The sequence below is a fragment of the Lissotriton helveticus genome, chromosome 7, assembly GCF_964261635.1.
Source record: "Lissotriton helveticus chromosome 7, aLisHel1.1, whole genome shotgun sequence".
Taxonomy (NCBI): Eukaryota; Metazoa; Chordata; class Amphibia; order Caudata; family Salamandridae; genus Lissotriton; species Lissotriton helveticus.
In genome coordinates this window covers 1,077,048,106-1,077,065,712 of record NC_136068.1, presented here as the reverse complement: position 1 = coordinate 1,077,065,712, position 17,607 = coordinate 1,077,048,106, and the positions used below count along the sequence as shown (strand labels likewise).

Sequence of the window (17,607 nt, the reverse complement as noted above, 5' to 3'; positions counted from 1 at the left end):
AACTGCTGCGTACGCACTCACAACACTGCACAAGGTAGTTGAGATGTCACAAGTTCCCTACTAGTCAGCCCATGCTGTAGAGCTTGTTGCCCTTATTCGAGCCTGGGAGTTGAATGAGGGACTGGCTGTCAATATCTAAACTGACAGTCAGTACGCCTTTTGAGTCGCGCATAATTTTGGGGGGCTCTGGGCAGAGGGGATTTCTCACTTCCCATGGGATGAAAATACAACATGGCCCTCTTATACATAGGCTTTTTTCGGCTTTGACGCTCCCCAAGAAATTAGTGACAATAAAGTGCAGAGCCCACAAGGCAATTACTGACAATGTGGGTAAGGGAATGCATTTGTAGACCAGATAACTAAGGAGACAGTCCGAACGAAGATAAAAAAGATGTTTGTAGCAGGTCCCGCTAGGTGGGTGCCTGAGGTCACCATGTTTGAGGATACGCTGGAAAATGTCAAGGAGATACAAAGTGAGGCAACTATTGAGGAATTAGGATGAGGATGGGTGTTGGACTGACAAGTCAGGAAAGCAGAGATGGATGCTACCAAATGCATATGTTCTTCCCGTAGTCACCATGGCATGCAGGCCAGCTCACATTAGTGCTAAAGGTATTTGTAAGTTGTTAGACCCTGTAGGGCAGATTGATTACATCCCAAAGACTGCCCCCCATTTGGTCAAATACTGTATGGTGTTTATAATGCACAATCCTGGAAAGGGTACCCCTATGTCACCTGGTAATTTTGCACCTCCCACTTTCTCTTTTGAGGTCCTCCAGTTAGATTACATAGAGATGGATCGAGTTAAGAACTTGAAATATGTGTTGGTTGTTGTTTGGGCGTTTAATAAATGGGTTGACACTAAGCTCACCTGGACCCAAACGGAAGCAGAGAACAATGAGATACTAATTGAAGCAGTGCCCCCAGGGATCAAAGCTGTTGATGAGCCCATTTCCACTGGCCCCTCTGTGTCTGGAGTAGCTAGGTACAATTTGCGCCCCGACAGAGAAACAGTGCACCAAAGGAGAAGTCAGATTAGTAGGGATGGACTGTGCAGGATAGGGTGTACCTTGCCTATGGTACCAACCGTAGTTTAGGGAAAGGCAATATTGGTGCATTGTTCGGACATTGTACAGGATAGACTGAACGTGCTTCACTGAAGGGAGGTACTATCCTGTGCGACGTGGGATTTCTCCAAGAGCTAGGATCGTACAGCTCCACCGCTGGTGCTCAATAGTGCCGACGTTGATGAACAATAGGAGTCCACCAGTGAGCCTCTAACGGACACTGGGAACATTTGCCTTTGCTATTAGTCTTATTGCGTTTCCTTTTACCCTCTGGTTTTAGCAATGTATCCATGTGGTCGGCCCATTGCTGAGGAACAGCCATTTTCACCTCCGCGCCCAGAGCGGTGTTGGTCCAAAAAAGCAAAAACGTTTTTGCAGTAATAGTTGCAATTGCATTAATGTTTGTATTAGGGATATCTTGGTTTTTAGAGAAAAAGTATTCTGTATGCTCTTTGGTTGGGACAACACCTGTTCCCCATGAACACGTTTGTTACATTTGCTCCTCAGAAAGGAGAACACCGGAAAACATACGCAGACAACGTATTTTTACAATTGTTGCATCAGGCCCATGATACTTCTAATGCCACTAATTGCTGGATCTGTCGGTTGCTCCCCTCAGCTTCACATAAGAGGGATATTTTATTATCAATGCCATCATCCTATCTCAGAAGTCGTATGGGGTGGTTTGAACTATTTACTATGGTGCATTATCACTATTGATTTTCTGCTATAAATATGACAGCTGGTTTCTGTGTTCAGGGCATTGGGAAGGTGAAAGTGGGAGAGAGTAAGTGCTATTACACATGTACGCCGAGTACGATTAATAGCCAGCCTTTGCTCCCGCCATATAATGTCTATTTTGTTTAAGGATCCCAAGCTTGTGTGGCTCCCTAGAGGGTGGTCCGGTATAGGTTATCTCTCTTTTCTTCTTCCCCCAGTGTATATAGCACCAGCCAATTACAATAAGGACCATCAATTGCGGCGTAGGAGAGCATACTTACCCAGAGTTAGAACGGTTATTAATACAGAAGATATATATCAGACAGATACCACTTAGCAAATTTTCAGAGACGCCATGAAAGAGTTGTCAAAGGGGTCATTATTATGACAGCAGGGATTCTGACGAATATCACAGCTGAGCTATAGGCTACGAGGCTTGTTGCTTTACCAAACCGAAAGGTGTTAGAAGTCATCCTTGTGGACCGAGAGGGGCCTATCGCATCATAGGCAGTAGCTGTTGTGTATACATCCCGGACCAAGCCCCCCAATGTATATGTCGCCATACAGAAGCTGCATAGGTTTTCATCCTACACCAAGAAAATGGTACCTAGACACACACTGGATAGTTCTGGGGTATATTCACGTCCAGGGTTGGAAAATCCTTGCTTTCCTGGTGGTAGTTGCTGGTATTTTCTTCACATATTGCCTCTGTATACAATGTCTCCCGGCCTGTTGCTCTTATTGGATCACATTCCTTACCCTAAAGAATAATCGCCCATCCATGATACTAATGCTGTGATTACGACTCAGAAGGAGATAGATAGCTTTCTGCAGATAGACCAGCGTATATTTGAAGACTCTACTTCCTTTGATGATGAATAAGGAATATGCTACTTACCAGTATGCATCTGTTCTTGGCATAGAGGGCTGCAGAGTGGTACATTTATGAATAGATCGCCATCTGGTGTTGGGCTCGGATGATTGCACTTTGTTTTTCTTCTGGAGAAGTCTTTGTCGTCATAGATGACTCCTCCTCTCGGTGTTAGTGCGCATGGGCATCGGCTCCATCCTTAGATTGTTTTGCCATAGTAGGGTTAGATGGAGTAGTGTAGTATAGTACATAAAGATATGCCCATGTAAGTGTATCTAAATAAGACAATGTTGGGACAGACACAGGTTTCCGGGGAGGCCGGGAGGGCATGTACCACTCTGCAGCCCTCTATGCCAAGAACAGATGCATACTGGTAAGTAGCATATTCCGTTCGAGGCATATGGGCTGCAGATGGTACATTTATGAATAGATTGTAAAGCAGTTACCTCCCTAGCGGTGGTCACCAGTGTCTGTCGCAACTGTTTGAAATAGAGTTTTTAATACAGCTTGGCCCACTCTGGCTTGTTGTGCAGCCTGTACATCAACACAGTAGTGCTTTGTGAATGTATGTGGTGTAGACCAAGTTGCTGCTCTACATATGTCATCTAGGGGAATGTTCCCTAAGAATGCCATAGATGCTCCTATTTTTCGTGTAGAATGAGCTCTAGGAGGAACAGTTAATGTTCTCTTTGCTTTAATGTAACATATTTGTATACATCTTACAATCCATCTAGCGATGCCTGCTTTAGAGATAGGATTGCCCTTATGTGTTGGGGAAAATGCTACAAATAGTTGTTTAGTTTTCCTAAAGTTTTGTGTTCTTTCTATGTAGTACAAAATGGCTCTTTTGACATCTAGTGTATGTAGAGCCCTTTCTGCCACCGTCTGTGGCTTTGGAAAGAAGACTGGTAATTCCACTGGCTGATTGATGTGGAATGCTGAAATTACCTTAGGCAAGAACTTTGGGTTTGTTCTAAGAACCACTTTATTCTGGTGTAACTGTAGGAATGGTTCTTGTATTGTCAATGCCTGTAATTCACTTACTCTCCTGAGTGAGGTAATGGCTATAAGGAAAGCCACCTTCCATGTAAGGAATTGTATTTCGCACCTATGCATAGGTTCGAAGGGTGGCCCCATTAGTCTGGTGAGTACTACGTTGAGGTTCCAGACAGGGGAAGGTGGTAATCTTGGTGGAATGACTCTTTTAAGGCCTTCCATGAATGCCTTTATCGCTGGTACTCTGAACAGTGATATGTGTTGCCTGTTCTGTAGGTACGCTGCTATAGCTGCTAGATGTACTCTGATAGATGTGTACGCTAGATTACATTGCTGTAAGTGTAATAAGTAGCAAATAATCTCCTTTGTTGATACGTCCAGAGGGTTGATATTGTTATTATTACAGTGTATAGCAAACCTCTTCCACTTAGCTGCATAACATGCTCTGGTGGTTGGACGTCTCGCTTGTTTAATTATCTCCATGCAATTTGGAGGTAGATCTAAGTACCCAAATTCTAGGATTTCAGGAGCCAGATCGCTAAGTTCAAATGAGTCGGATCTGGGTGCATTATTTCTCCATGGTTCTGTGTAAGATGCATGGGTAGAATTCGTAACTTTTGGTGTGGCACTTGTGAGAGTTGCAGGAGCGTGGTGTACCACGGCTGTCTTGCCCACGTGGGTGCCACTAGTATCAGGGTCATTGAATGTTGTTGCAGCTTCCTGACCACTAATGGAATTAGTGGGAGAGGGGGAAAAGCGTATGCAAATTTGTTGGACCAATTTATCCATAACGCATTGCCCTGCGACAGGTGATGTGGATACCTGGACGCGAAGCTTTGGCATTTTGCGTTCTGATGAGTGGCAAAGAGGTCTATCTCTGGTTGTCCCCATCTTTGGAAGAATGGCTGCAGTATTTGGTGGTGCAGTTCCCATTCGTGTATTTGTTCTGACTGTCTGCTTAAGATGTCTGCTATCTGGTTTTGGACTCCTGGTAGGTGTTCGGCTAACAGATAGATGTTTTGAGGAATGGCCCATCTCCAAATTTCCTGTGCTAGTCTGGATAGTTGGAGAGAGTGCGTCCCCCCCTGTTTTTCAATATAATACATTGCTGTCATGTTGTCTGTTCTGATCAGGACTGCTTTGTTGGTAACATGTATCTGGAAGGCTTTCAATGCTAGAAACACTGCTAGTAGTTCTAGATGGTTGATGTGCAGTGTTCTTTCCTGCACACTCCACCTTCCTTGTACTGTGTATTTGTCCATATGTGCTCCCCATCCTGTGAGCGATGCGTCCGCTGTTATTGTCACCTGTGGAATCGGTTCTAGGAACGACCGCCCCTTGGCAATGTTTGTTGTGTTCCACCACTTCAGAGAGCGGTGTGTGCGGTCGTCTACCAACACCAGATCTGTAATCTGCCCTTGAGCCTGATTCCACTGTGTCGCTAAGCATTCTTGTAGCGGACGCATTTGTAGTTTGGCATATGGTATTAGCAGTATGCAGGATGACATCATGCCTAATAGCTGCATGAACACTCTTGCTGTTAGTGAGTGTTGTGGCTGAAATCTTTGAATGATTGTAAGCATTGTTTGGATCCTGACTGGGTTGGGGTATACTTTGGCTTTTTCTGTGTCTATAGTAGCCCCCAGATATTGTTGAACCTTGTTTGGTTGTAGGTGTGACTTTGTGTAGTTCACCGTGAACCCTAGCTGGTGTAGTAGCTGAATTGTCTTTTGTGTGTTTTGAAGACATTCCTCTTGTGACCTGGCCTTTATCAGCCAGTCGTCCAAGTATGGGAAGACATGTATATGTTGTCTTCTTAGGTGAGCTGCCACCACTGCCAGGCATTTTGTGAACACCCTTGGTGCCGTTGTGACACCAAACGGAAGGACTTTGAACTGATAATGTTGTCCTTCTACCACAAACCTGAGGTATTTCCTGTGGGCTTTGTGAATAGGGATATGAAAGTAAGCGTCTTTTAGATCTAGTGTAGAAAGAAAGTCCCCTTTCTTCAGTAAAGGAAGTACTTGTTGGAGCGTGACCATGTGGAAATGTTCCGAATTTATGTATGCGTTGAGAGGTCTTAGGTCCAGTATTGGCCTTAGAGACTTGTCCTTTTTGGGAATTAGGAAGTATAGGGAGTATACTCCTGTTCCTTGTTGGTGCTGTGGAACCCTCTCTATGGCATGCTTTTCTAGCAGTGATAGTACTTCTTGTTTTAACAGTGTCAGGTGATTTTGTTTCATTGGACGCTGTTTGGGGGGGATGTTTGGTGGGGTAGCTGTGAGTTCTAGGCAATAACCATGTTGGATAATTTGTCTCACCCACCTGTCTGATGTGATGTTTTCCCAGACAGGTAGGAACTGTGATAGGCGTCCCCCGACCGGTGTTATATGGTCTGGGGGGAGCTGTATGAAGTCACTGCTTTGGGGTTGGAGAGTTGCGGTTGTTGTTGTTTCCGCGACCTCTACCCTTGTTGTTGTTACCTCTGTAACTACCTCTGGAATTACCTCTGGGTGATGTAGGTGTAAAAGAGGTTTGTTGCTGGCTTGTACCTGTATTTTTGGATCCTCCTCTATAGGTGGACCTACGAAAGGAACCTCTTTGTGTCGGCTGTTGCAATGCTCCCATTGATTTAGCCGTTTCGGTATCCTTCTTCATCTTTTCTAGGGCCTCATCTGTCCCTGTGCCGAAAAGTGTTTTCCCATCAAAAGGTTGGTTCAGTAACTATGTTTGTACCTCTTGTTTGAACCCTGATACTCTGAGCCATGCATGTCTCCTTAACATGATGCTTGTGTTTGTAGACCTTGCTGCAGTTTCTGCCGCGTCTAGGGCGCACTTTATTGAAGTGTTAGTAATTAACTTTCCTTCTTGTATGAGTTGATCTGCCCTCTTTTGATGTTCTTTAGGGAGATGTGTGATGAGTTTGTCTAACTCATCATAATGCGCTCTGTCATACCTTGCAAGTAGTGCTTGCGTATTAGCTATGCGCCAACTGTTTGCCGCTTGAGATGCTACTCTTTTGCCAGAGGCATCTATTAGTTTAGACTCTTTGTCAGGAGGTGGAGCTTCTCCTGTAGATAAAGAGTTTGCTCTCTTACGAGCGTTTGTGACCACTAGTGTGTCTAGAGGAATTTGTCCTTTAATGTATATTGGGTCTTTTGGAGCTGCCCTATATTTTTTATTGATTCTTGGGTTCAATACCCTAGCCCTCACTGGGTCTTTGAATATCTCTGATGCATGACTGAGAAGGCCCTTAAGCATTGGTAGTGTTCCTGATGTTCTTTGTGCAGTAGGTAGTGTTTCTAATAAGAAGTCCTGTATTTGAGGTTCTGTATGTAGGTCTACCTTATGATATGTTGCTGCTCTATTAATGAGTTGTGCAAACCCAGTATTGTCATCAGGAGGTGAAGGTTTTGAGGGATACGATTCAGGGTCGGTATCATCTGACCCTACATTATACTCTTCCCATGGGTCTGCCTCCTCTGGGATTGTGTCCTCATCATCCCCAGGATGTTCCCCCTCCCCTGTGTCACTCTCTCCATCTGTTGTAGGTGTAGATGGTCGTGTGGGAGGAATATTTGGCCTATTGTGAGGAAGAGGAGAAGATGGTGTGTGAGGTTTTGGAGAAGAGGGAGGAGTTGTATTCGTCCCCATTGTCCTCTTCTTCGGATGAGTCTTGTCGTCCGAATGTTCATTCTTCCTCTTTTTAGGTAGTTCTGTGACTACCTTGCCAGTCTTTGGGTCAATAAACAAAGTCTTTTGTTTAGGATCAGTCCCGTGTTCCTGTGTCGGTACCGCAGTTTTCGGTTCCGAAAGGTGTCTTTTCTTTTGAATGTCCATTTGTATTTTCGGTGCCGAGATTTTATTCGGATCCGATTTCTTCGGTATCGAAGATGTCCCCGGTGTCGAGGGTGTTTTCGACGCCGAAGCGTGCTTCGGTGTCGACATGGACTGCTTCGACTTCGAGCTTTCCTTGACTTGGTGCCTCGGTGTCGATGTGGTCCGTTTATCGGAGCCGGAACCACTATGATGGGAGACCGAGTGTTTCGGTTTCTGTTTCGTTGCCGGGCTCGAAGGCGGGGCGTTGGAAACTTTTTTCGGTTGTCTGACCGGGCTCGAGGGCGGGGTTGACACCGTGCGGGGTCTGTTCTTTGGTAAAGGGACGTCGTCACTCACGGTTTGTTGGACGTCGATTTCCTCGACGTCGGACTCGTCCGCTCCTGACCCCGCCTCGTCGGCCTCTTCTTCCTCCTCTTCTGGGTGCTGGTCCTCGGACAGCTCCGGGATTGCTTGTGACTGCATTCTCGATACCTCGTGTCTTCGGGCTCGACGGTTTCTAATCGTCGACTTTGAAGAGAATGCTGCACAGGCCTCACAGTCCCTGGATTCGTGTTCAGGGGACAAGCAGAGGTTGCACACCTCGTGTAGGTCCTTGTGTGGGAACTTAGCACCACACGTTGGACATTTTTTGAATGGAGTCCTTTCCATGGACCCCGGGCTGGACTACGTCGAGTTTCTCGTAGTCGTCGTCCTTCGAACCGCGTCGGTATGGAGTAAAGTCGCGTTCGATAACGATACCGTCGATTTGGAAAGGAATACGCGCCGGTTATAACCTTCTTTGTTGAAGTCGGTCCGGAGCGCTTCGATCCTCATCCGAACCCGATGGCGGAAAAAAACAATCTAAGGATGGAGCCGATGCCCATGCGCACTAACACCGAGAGGAGGAGTCATCTATGACGACAAAGACTTCTCCAGAAGAAAAACAAAGTGCAATCATCCGAGCCCAACACCAGATGGCGATCTATTCATAAATGTACCATCTGCAGCCCATATGCCTCGAACATGATGTTCTACATGCGGAGAATAGTTGTTGTATATATGTTATGCTGCACTCTCTATTTACTCAACTTCTTATGGTTAGTTAATGCTAAAATGAGGGTCTGTTGAAAGGTAAATGCATGCATTCATTTTGCTAGTGCATTACTCTATGTAAGCATTCGCTGCACTATCTTGTATTCAGCCGCCATTTTGAGCTATGATTGAAGCTAACTCCTGTCTCACTCTGTCTGCCTCAGCAGAAAGCAGCTGCAATATTGTTCGTATTTCTCCAAGGTTGAGTTTCGCTGTACTAATGAATGGACTGTTTTTACCATCACATACCTTTCTCAGTAGATAGGCCTGCTCCCACCCCTAAAACGGCGGGTACAGGCAGAGTAACTTTGACACTGAGATAACATGTACCCAGTCCTGGGATCACTACTCATCTTTGTGTGCCTTCTTTGTTCACCAGCTACCAACTGGAAAATTCCAGTTTGGGTTTGTCTTTAGTAATTCAGAAAATTTACATTATACGTTACCCAGTTGGTAGAGGGCAGTCCCTTTGCAGCAATCCATGGAGGTTGGTCGGACCGGACTCCACTCAAATGTATTACTAATAAATACTTTGGTTTGTATTCTCTACTGTCTGACTAACTTCATTTGTTAGGAAGGCTGAGAGGTGCTCACGAGTGACCGGGGTGGCCCTGATCGGGTCACTTCCTTCACTCATGACACAAACAGAGCTGCACATCTCGATAAAGAGAAGAGGCTAAAGTCCACAAGGAAGGGAGCTGGGAAAAAAAAAGAAATGCTATCCTGTTTCTATGGTTTCCAAAACTGAATTTGTTACAGAGTGAAGCTGCTGGGAAGGGGCCGCTGACTATCATAGGCAGGTCAACAAGGCTGCAGTCATTGATTACTGTTTGCATGTCCAAGACCGTTTCTGGGACTAAATTAAAAGGGGTTGGAGCTATGTGCATTAAAGTTCACCATGGGAAACTGAAACCATGTATCTTCCTTAGGGGTGCTTAAAACATGTGTCAGGCAAGTGCCTGAAGCTCTGCTCATCATTTACTCTTCTGAATCAAAATCAGTGGCCTAGGTGCATGAGCAGTATTGTACCTTTAGATGAGACCTTTGAAGTGAAAGCTTTTCTGGACATATGAAGCATTTGTTCCGATAGGCTATACACCATGACATTATGCCTGATCCATGCAATTTGAATTCCACAATTACACATAATTTGAATGCAATTGTGACTGAACCCTTTCCCCTGACCTTGCTAAATGATCTTGAACTCACCTGTTCAATACAGACAGCTAAGTCACAAAAAGAAAACTACTTATACACTTGACAAAATCTTTTTGGAAAAACAGAAATATCTCCACGGTTTCTGTTGCTGGTCCATCACTAAGGTGGGTAAGTCAGGGAGCTAGTCTGCCCTGGCCAGAATGTGGTTATCCACAAAGTAGGGTCATGGAAACCAGCCTAAGTCTCCACCTTTTCTTACGTTATTTCTCTTTCTGAAGTGATTTATTTGTTGTACTACTGATACTCAGCATTGCCCTTTGCTTGAAATGTTATGGCCAAATTATCCAGTGGGCATTGTAGACAATTTATGAATAGCATTTTTCTCTTCAAATATCTGTTTCTTTACATTCACCTTGCCTTTTTGCTGGTTTCTCACACTACCAGGCTGGCACACAATACAACATTTTTCAGGCACCCAAAGGTTGCAGTTTCAGAAGCTTTAATTTGACTTCCTCTATCTAGGAGGTTATCTTTGTGCACACTGCCCTATCTCCAGAACTTTCAAGACCTACAATGCCATGCATGGTGAGGACCAGGGTAAAGCAGCCTGGATGGAAGAGGAGTGTAGTTTGAGATCACCCAAAGACTATCTAAACCTGCTCCGCAAAAAATTTAAAAAAAAGAGTTGGAGTCTCGTGCTGTCTACAAGATGCAGAGATCTGGTACAACTCACTCCCACCCATATAAGAAGCCAGTTGTGCTGCCAGACAGATTTTGGTAGAAGGGAATCAATACTCAAGAGCTTAAATGACTCACTTTGGCCCTCATGTTTCCCTGCAGTCTACTTGCTTCACCACATTTTATTCCTCATTGATGAAAGAATACAGCTGTGGCCAGTACATCTTTAGAGTAGACAAATCAAGTTTCAGTGTAATATTTCACATAGTTCCAGTAGTGACAGGTTGGGATCCATATCTGAATTTCGGTTCTGAGCTTCACAGTCAAAGGCTGAGACATATCTGTGCACTTCGAGGTTGATAAGCGTCAATGAGTCACATGTATCAAAAGGTTTTTGCGATTACTAAATAGTGATTTTTACTGAATTGATATTTGGTAATCTCAAAATGCTATGTATGTAAGGAATCACCAAAGATTTGACGATTTTTCAATAACACCTAATAGCGAGTCGGTAAATAGTGAATCACTATTAGGTAATTTTACTCCATTCGTTCCTATGGGACAGAAGGCCCATAGGTGCGAATGGTTTCCATTAGCTAATTTGGATTACCTAATTGGGAATTGCAAATTAACTAATGCAAAGCCAAGGGCGCCCTGGGGCCTAAGCCCCCCTAAAAAAATAAACGTGACATATAAAGCGCCTAAATGCACTGGGGGCATGTGTGCGCTACATAGCACTTTGAAAATGCAGTTTTGTGCATTTTTCAAAGTTTGCACATGGTTACCATCAACTTGAAGTTGATGGTAATTGCATTTTCCTAAATGCCCAGTTTGCATTTGGAAAATGCTTCATACATGTGCTAAGGGAATCACAATTTGCAATTCCCTATCTGAAGTTGCAATTTTAGGTAATCACAATTTTTGCCATTAACTAAAATTGCGACTACATAGCCTTTCATACATTATGAAAGGCTATTTTGCATTTGCAAACGGACGATTTTACCGAATCGCACAGTTTGCGGATGCAGAAAGCCTTTCATACACATGGCCCTATGTATTGCTCTTTGCATTTCATGATTTAATGTGTTTCTCAACTGCAGCAGCTTGTACATCAGAAACAAATCATGGTTATTATTAATGCTATTTCACAGGCATTTTGAGACTAAGACAACTGGTGGCATTTTCTGGCTCCAAATACACTGCACCATACTTGTCATCAAAACCTACTTGAACTGGCTTAATAACATTAGTGATAAAGAGACAACCCACAACAATCACTTTTAGACTAAAATGCTTTACTGCAAAAACATGTGGATGCTTGCCCTTAAGTGCTGTTGTGATCTCACTGACTACAAAGACCACATGCCCTATTTTCGCAGATTCAGGAAAATAGGGGTTGCCTGCTCAAATGCAGTGGTGATTGTCCTTTTCCAATTATTAGATTGAGTCTCTCATATGCCCTATGGCTGACGGATTAGGAAACTGGCATTCAACTAAAAGAATGGTCTGCATTTCCTCTCTAATGCCGGTGACTTGTCTGTCTCAGCTAGCTATTCAGCATTCTTTCCTGATGCTTCTTTGTGGAAACGACATTGTTATTTAGAGACCATCTTCAATAATATATATGAATTCAGATCAAATAGATGAAGCAAAGAAATCTGAAGGGTAGGTACACTGTGGGCGTTCTGATCAAAGTGTGCTTTTGGTTTTTATGCAATGTCAAAATGTGATTCTAAAAATACTCCTAAAGGTTTCGTCCAAACAAATGTTTATTTAAAACCCATTTTTAAGACACCCAAAACTAGATGGTGAAATGTGAACTTCACGTTAACAGAATGATGCAGAACAATATTGAAATGTTGCCTGAGATTTCCTACTACTGACACCATATACACAGCATCAACTCCTCTGTATGGCAGTTGCTTCTGTTCTCATGAACAGCAATAGCGTGATGCTCCTACACACCAGACAGGATATGACCCTCCTATGGTCGTCAAAGAAGATTTGCACACACATGGCTTACCTCCATTATTTAGATATTTTTCATTAATGCATAGGCAGCGATTTACAACAGTTCCTTCTGGCACATCCATTTTGTAAATATGTTCATACTCCTTCTTCCCACCACGTACAATGCAATATTTGTAGGGGATGTGGTTGTTCGCGTTTTTTTTGGAAAGAGTGAGTATTCCTTCAAAAAGCATTCCATGTTCTCCAAGATTTCTGTTGAGCATAAACAAAAAGTGATGATAAAATCTCGAACCCCAAAACAATGCCATATACCAAGTTTAATGTTCCCAATATTGAAAAAGACAATTTACAAAATAATAAAAAGTTACTTACCTGTAATCCTAAATCCCTATCCGAACCATCTATTGGATTAGGTAAGCAGAAGAATGGTTCTTCACAGATACAGGATCGCCATGATCCCTTTGACAACACAGTTTTAATATGAAAAAAACACATAATAAATGAAAACATGCTCATAAATTGCAACCTTTTCTGAATCAGAGAAGCAGTACATTTGACAAAAACAGAGCTATTTTCTTTCAACATTTCTTTAAATCTAAAAATCTTAGATAAACTGCAACTTCAAGTAGACTCGAACAAGATCTAAACATTAAAATAAAAGTGGTTGCATAGGAAACAAAAGGCTTGATACTCTTTTCACAATATATAAAAAGGGGGAGATATAAGGCTATTATAAGAGCTTGATGGACAATTTAAATTGTAGTATACATACTTTTACAAATATCTGCAAACTGGACATTAGATTCAGGTGTGTCCTAATAGGACCCCAAAGGCAATTTCTAAGAAGGGTCTTTCTTTGGTTGCTTTGCTTAAACAAACATAAGAGAGGCAAATTGCTAGGCAGAGGAGATTTACATTTTTTTTTAAACTAGCTCTTAATCGAGTATTTGGGTACAGCACAAATTCATTAACATAGTCGTAAAGCAGCAAGTTGTTCGGCATATGTGCAATTCCTACATACAAGGGAACACGAAACTATGTGAGCCCTTATTAGTTTCATGTGTATAACAACTGCATCATGTTTGATTGTAATGTGCTGTTAGTTGATTGATCTTTTATAAAATGGTGGCGAAGAACAGAGCAAATTGATTCTTATGTAATCAGTTGAAACGTGATGTGCTGTCGGGGTTTAAACCACTTTACTTGCGCTACAATTTCTGATAATAAATTGTTCAAACTACAATTCTGGTTGTATTTCCAGCTTCCATTCACAGGCAACGAGCGAGTTTGGAATCAAGGCCCCATTTCGGGCAGGATGACGTATCCAAGAACTACTGACTACATGATAGTGTGCAAAAGGCCGCTTTAATGAAGCAGGTAAACAAACTTTAATACCAAACTTGGCTCAACGCTTTACATACTAAAAATCAATCTGGCCTCACCATACATCTTAATAACTATCCAAATCATCCTCCCCTCTCCCCTAAGCAACCCTTCCCAACCAAACCATACAAAATCCAATCACAACTCGCCTCACTCAAACTCCCTGCATCCAAACCTGAGGCATACAGCACTGCTGCCCTCATTCCAATCATGAACTTCTCCTCCTCCCACCCACCACCCCGCCGAAACTTAGACTGGGTCTAAACAAATAACTTTTAAACTTGTGTACAAAACCGCCAATAGCACCTGCTCATCAAAAGAAAACCATGTACAATAAAAAAAAAACCCTATCCCTGTGCACCAGCCTAACTAAAACTATTATCCCTGGGTGGGTGGGTGATTAAAATTATTAAATGGTCCCTGCCATGGTTTGTACCTAAGAGATAAAATGGGACCCTAAACCCAACTGACCCGTAAAGACCCATGTAACCCCAACCCCATGCCCCAGACCAGTTTGGGAACCCCCTTGCTCCAATCCCTAGTTACCTCACGACTGGAATATGGTTTGGTGACCCTAGCTGGGCTTCCTAAGACTAAGTTAGCTCCGCTAAGTGCTACTCTGAACGCCTCTACCAGGCTCATCACGGGCTCCAGAAAGCATGATCATATTGCACCGGACTTAATTGGCTTTCCATTGAAACAAGGATCCGCTTCAAGGGAGTTTGTCTGACACAAAGCTATTCACTCCAATACCCCTGTTTACCTCGCAAAAAATCTTGAGCTCTCCGGTTCCAGTCTGAACTTAAGGAGCTCCAACACTCTACTACTGAAACCTCCTAAATACAACAAAAAAATAACTTGCAACTGCTACTTCTCAGGGCCGGCTCCAAGAATTTGGAATGCCCTTCCGATGGAGATCAGAGCCAACCCCTCAACTGCTTTAATTAAAAACCAGGTCAAATGGCTACTCTTGGATGAACTTCATCAGCAATAGCCTCTATGACATTTGCTAGTCACTTCCTTCTCTTGCTTGACAATCGTTTTACATTGTGTTTTGAAATGCATTTTGCTGTCCTTTGGACATAGTGCTCTGCTAAAACTTCACAGCCCCTTCTAGTAGGGCTGTTACCGGTTGATCACTTTCTACTTTGTCTTCCCCTTGCACCCCCTTTATTTTTTGTTTCACGTACCTCTTATGTCTCCTTATTGTATTGTACTCATGCGGTTTCGTCATGTCAATGTTAGTTACTTTGTACAGCGCTCTGATATCCATATGGGTCTTGTTAGCGCTTTTAAAAATTTTCAAATAAATAAACCTTAAGCCTTAACAGAAATGAATTTAAATGTGAACATTTGCAAGCAGCAAGCAATTCATCAGATGAGCTCTCATGATGGTAGGTTAAAAAATAAACATTCCTCGAGCAGCAAATGATTCCTTGCAAATGTGGTAGCGTTTTTAACCTGCAGTGCTACCACTTTCATTACACTTTTAGTTGCCTTCTAAACTTATTTGTTGTCTGATTCCAAATTCACATACAATTACATTTTTAAAACTTAATGTCCTCATGGCAATGAGAGGATGGGACTGTCAAATGGGTCTGTGGCATACCAAGCTTGGTTGCTTTCATCTCATTGGCCTGAAAGTAGGCCTACTTCAGGAATAGAAGGAATGAAGAAAGACTTCTTACTGGTTATGAAAGCAGACTGTTTATATAGGCAACACAATAACAGGACTATATTAATAGTAAAATAAATAATTGAATATTGTTTTAAGGAATAGACTGCTAGTGCACAAGTATACATGACCAGAAGATTAGATCATTTGCCTGCAGTGACTACCATATTTGTTTTAAGTTTTTATTTAATCATCCTATCATATTTTAAAATGTCATCCATTATTACACCTCCAGTGTTTTATAACCTCTAGATGACCAAGCAATGTTGTGGGAAGATTGGAGAGAGGCATCTGAAACCTACTTAGAAGCCATTGATGGGGATGGTTATGTCCAGAAAAGGAAACTAACTACACTAAAACAACATTTGGGGGTAGAGGGGAGAAAGGGTTTAATGAACTCACTTCTCCCTGATAGACTGAAGGATGATAAGGATATCAAAGATAATGATGAATATGAATGGGACATGAGAATTCTGCAACAAAACTATGCCAAAAAAATAAATGTTGTCGTAGAGATGCATGCATTTTTTTCAAGGGCACAGCTTACTGTTGAAAGCATAGAACAACATGTCAGTTGTATGCACATTTAAACAGTTGCAATATGCGATAGTAAGAGATTAATTGATAGACTGTGTTAACAGTACTTAAATTCAGGTAAAACTGCTTAGTGTCAAAGAACCCATGCTAGAAAAAGCAATTACAATTGCAAAAAGGATAGAAAATACCTCAGCCTATCATAATGTGCTTAATCCGAATGCTAGTGGTGTTGCATGTGAGAGAAACAATGATACAGGTGCAGATGTGAATGTAGTACGCAATAAATCTCGAAACAAAAGTGACAATGTGTCTAGGGAAGATTACCTCAAAATTAAGAATCCTTGCTAAAAATGTGCGGGTTAAACATCTTGCTTCTTCAATAAATTGCCCTGTGAGTAAAGCAACATGTACCGATGTAAGAGAATAGAGCAAAACTACTAAAACTAACAACAATAAGAATAATAAACTGAGTAAAAGTATACAGCTGGTAGAACAGGAGTCTAGTGAGGAAAATGATGTTCTAGGTGTGTGTGTGTGTATATATATATATATATATATATATATATATATATATAGATAGATATAGATATATATTCACTAAAAAAACATAGGTTTTAAGGACTTTATAGTTAGAAATTAGCATTTCAAAACCTTATAAATTCACTGAAAAAACCACAGGTTTCAGGGACGTTGTACTTAGTTGGACATTTCACTTGTATAAAACCAGAGAATTTCGCCCTTTATAGTTAGTTCAGCTAACTATAACTCGATCCTCCGCATGGCACTGCTGATGACGTCACATATTACATCATTCATGACATGGTCAGTGACATCACTGATAACTCAAAGGACATCTCTGATGATATCACGGATGACATCATTCACAGACTTTCTAAAAAGTTAGAGAATGTTTTATGTTTTTATGCTAATGTATATTCAAGAGTGATTTGTTGTATTAGAACCGGTTTATGTGCTAAAGTGTCTGTATGCGTGGGTGGGTGTGTGACTGAATAAATCTGTGCATGTACACATTTATGAGTGTATGAGCCAAGGACTGTATTGGTGACTGAACATATGTATAGCTTTGTTGGTAAATGCAAGGATGTGTTACTGATATATGTGTAAGTATTTACAAATGTAAAAGGCCGTATTTTATAGAATTAGAGTATATAAGTGAGTATATGTGACAGCAAGTGATTGTGACAGTGGGTCCATGGATAAGTATGTGGTTATGTCACTAAATGTTAAACACAGTACATATGTGTATGAATAAGTGATGTGCTGTGTGTATAACTGTGTAAAAAAAAGTAAATGGCAATAGAAAGAATCCTTTGGGTTACTCAGTATGTTTTAGATTAACTGTTAGGGTAAGTAGCAGTGTATAAGTATTCATATAGGTGTATGAGTGGATATACTAGTGGCTGTATTGATGAAGGTCTGTGTGTATAACACACTGTATTAATTTGTGGGTTTATGTGTATGTAGACCTATAAATTAGTAAGCAGCTCTGTAGTAACTGCTATTGGAATGACCATGGTTTCCATATTAGTGCTATGAACTTTTGAGTGAGTGTATGAAAGGTATTTTTTGGTTGTGAAGAGCTGCATCAGATGATCAGTAAACAGCTATGTAGTAACTGC

The 17,607-nt window shown here is 42.0% G+C and overlaps 1 protein-coding gene across 2 annotated transcripts in view; it reads right to left on the bottom strand.

Moving 5' to 3' along the window:
* RNF213 (ring finger protein 213) overlaps positions 1-17,607 on the bottom strand; it is a 2,973,532-nt gene that overhangs the window by 2,611,102 nt on the left and 344,823 nt on the right. For both annotated transcript variants that reach the window (XM_078654076.1, XM_078654077.1), the window contains exon 6: positions 12,425-12,624. In XM_078654076.1, the coding sequence (XP_078510202.1) occupies positions 12,425-12,624 (200 nt within the window). The remainder of the gene's footprint in view (positions 1-12,424; positions 12,625-17,607) is intronic.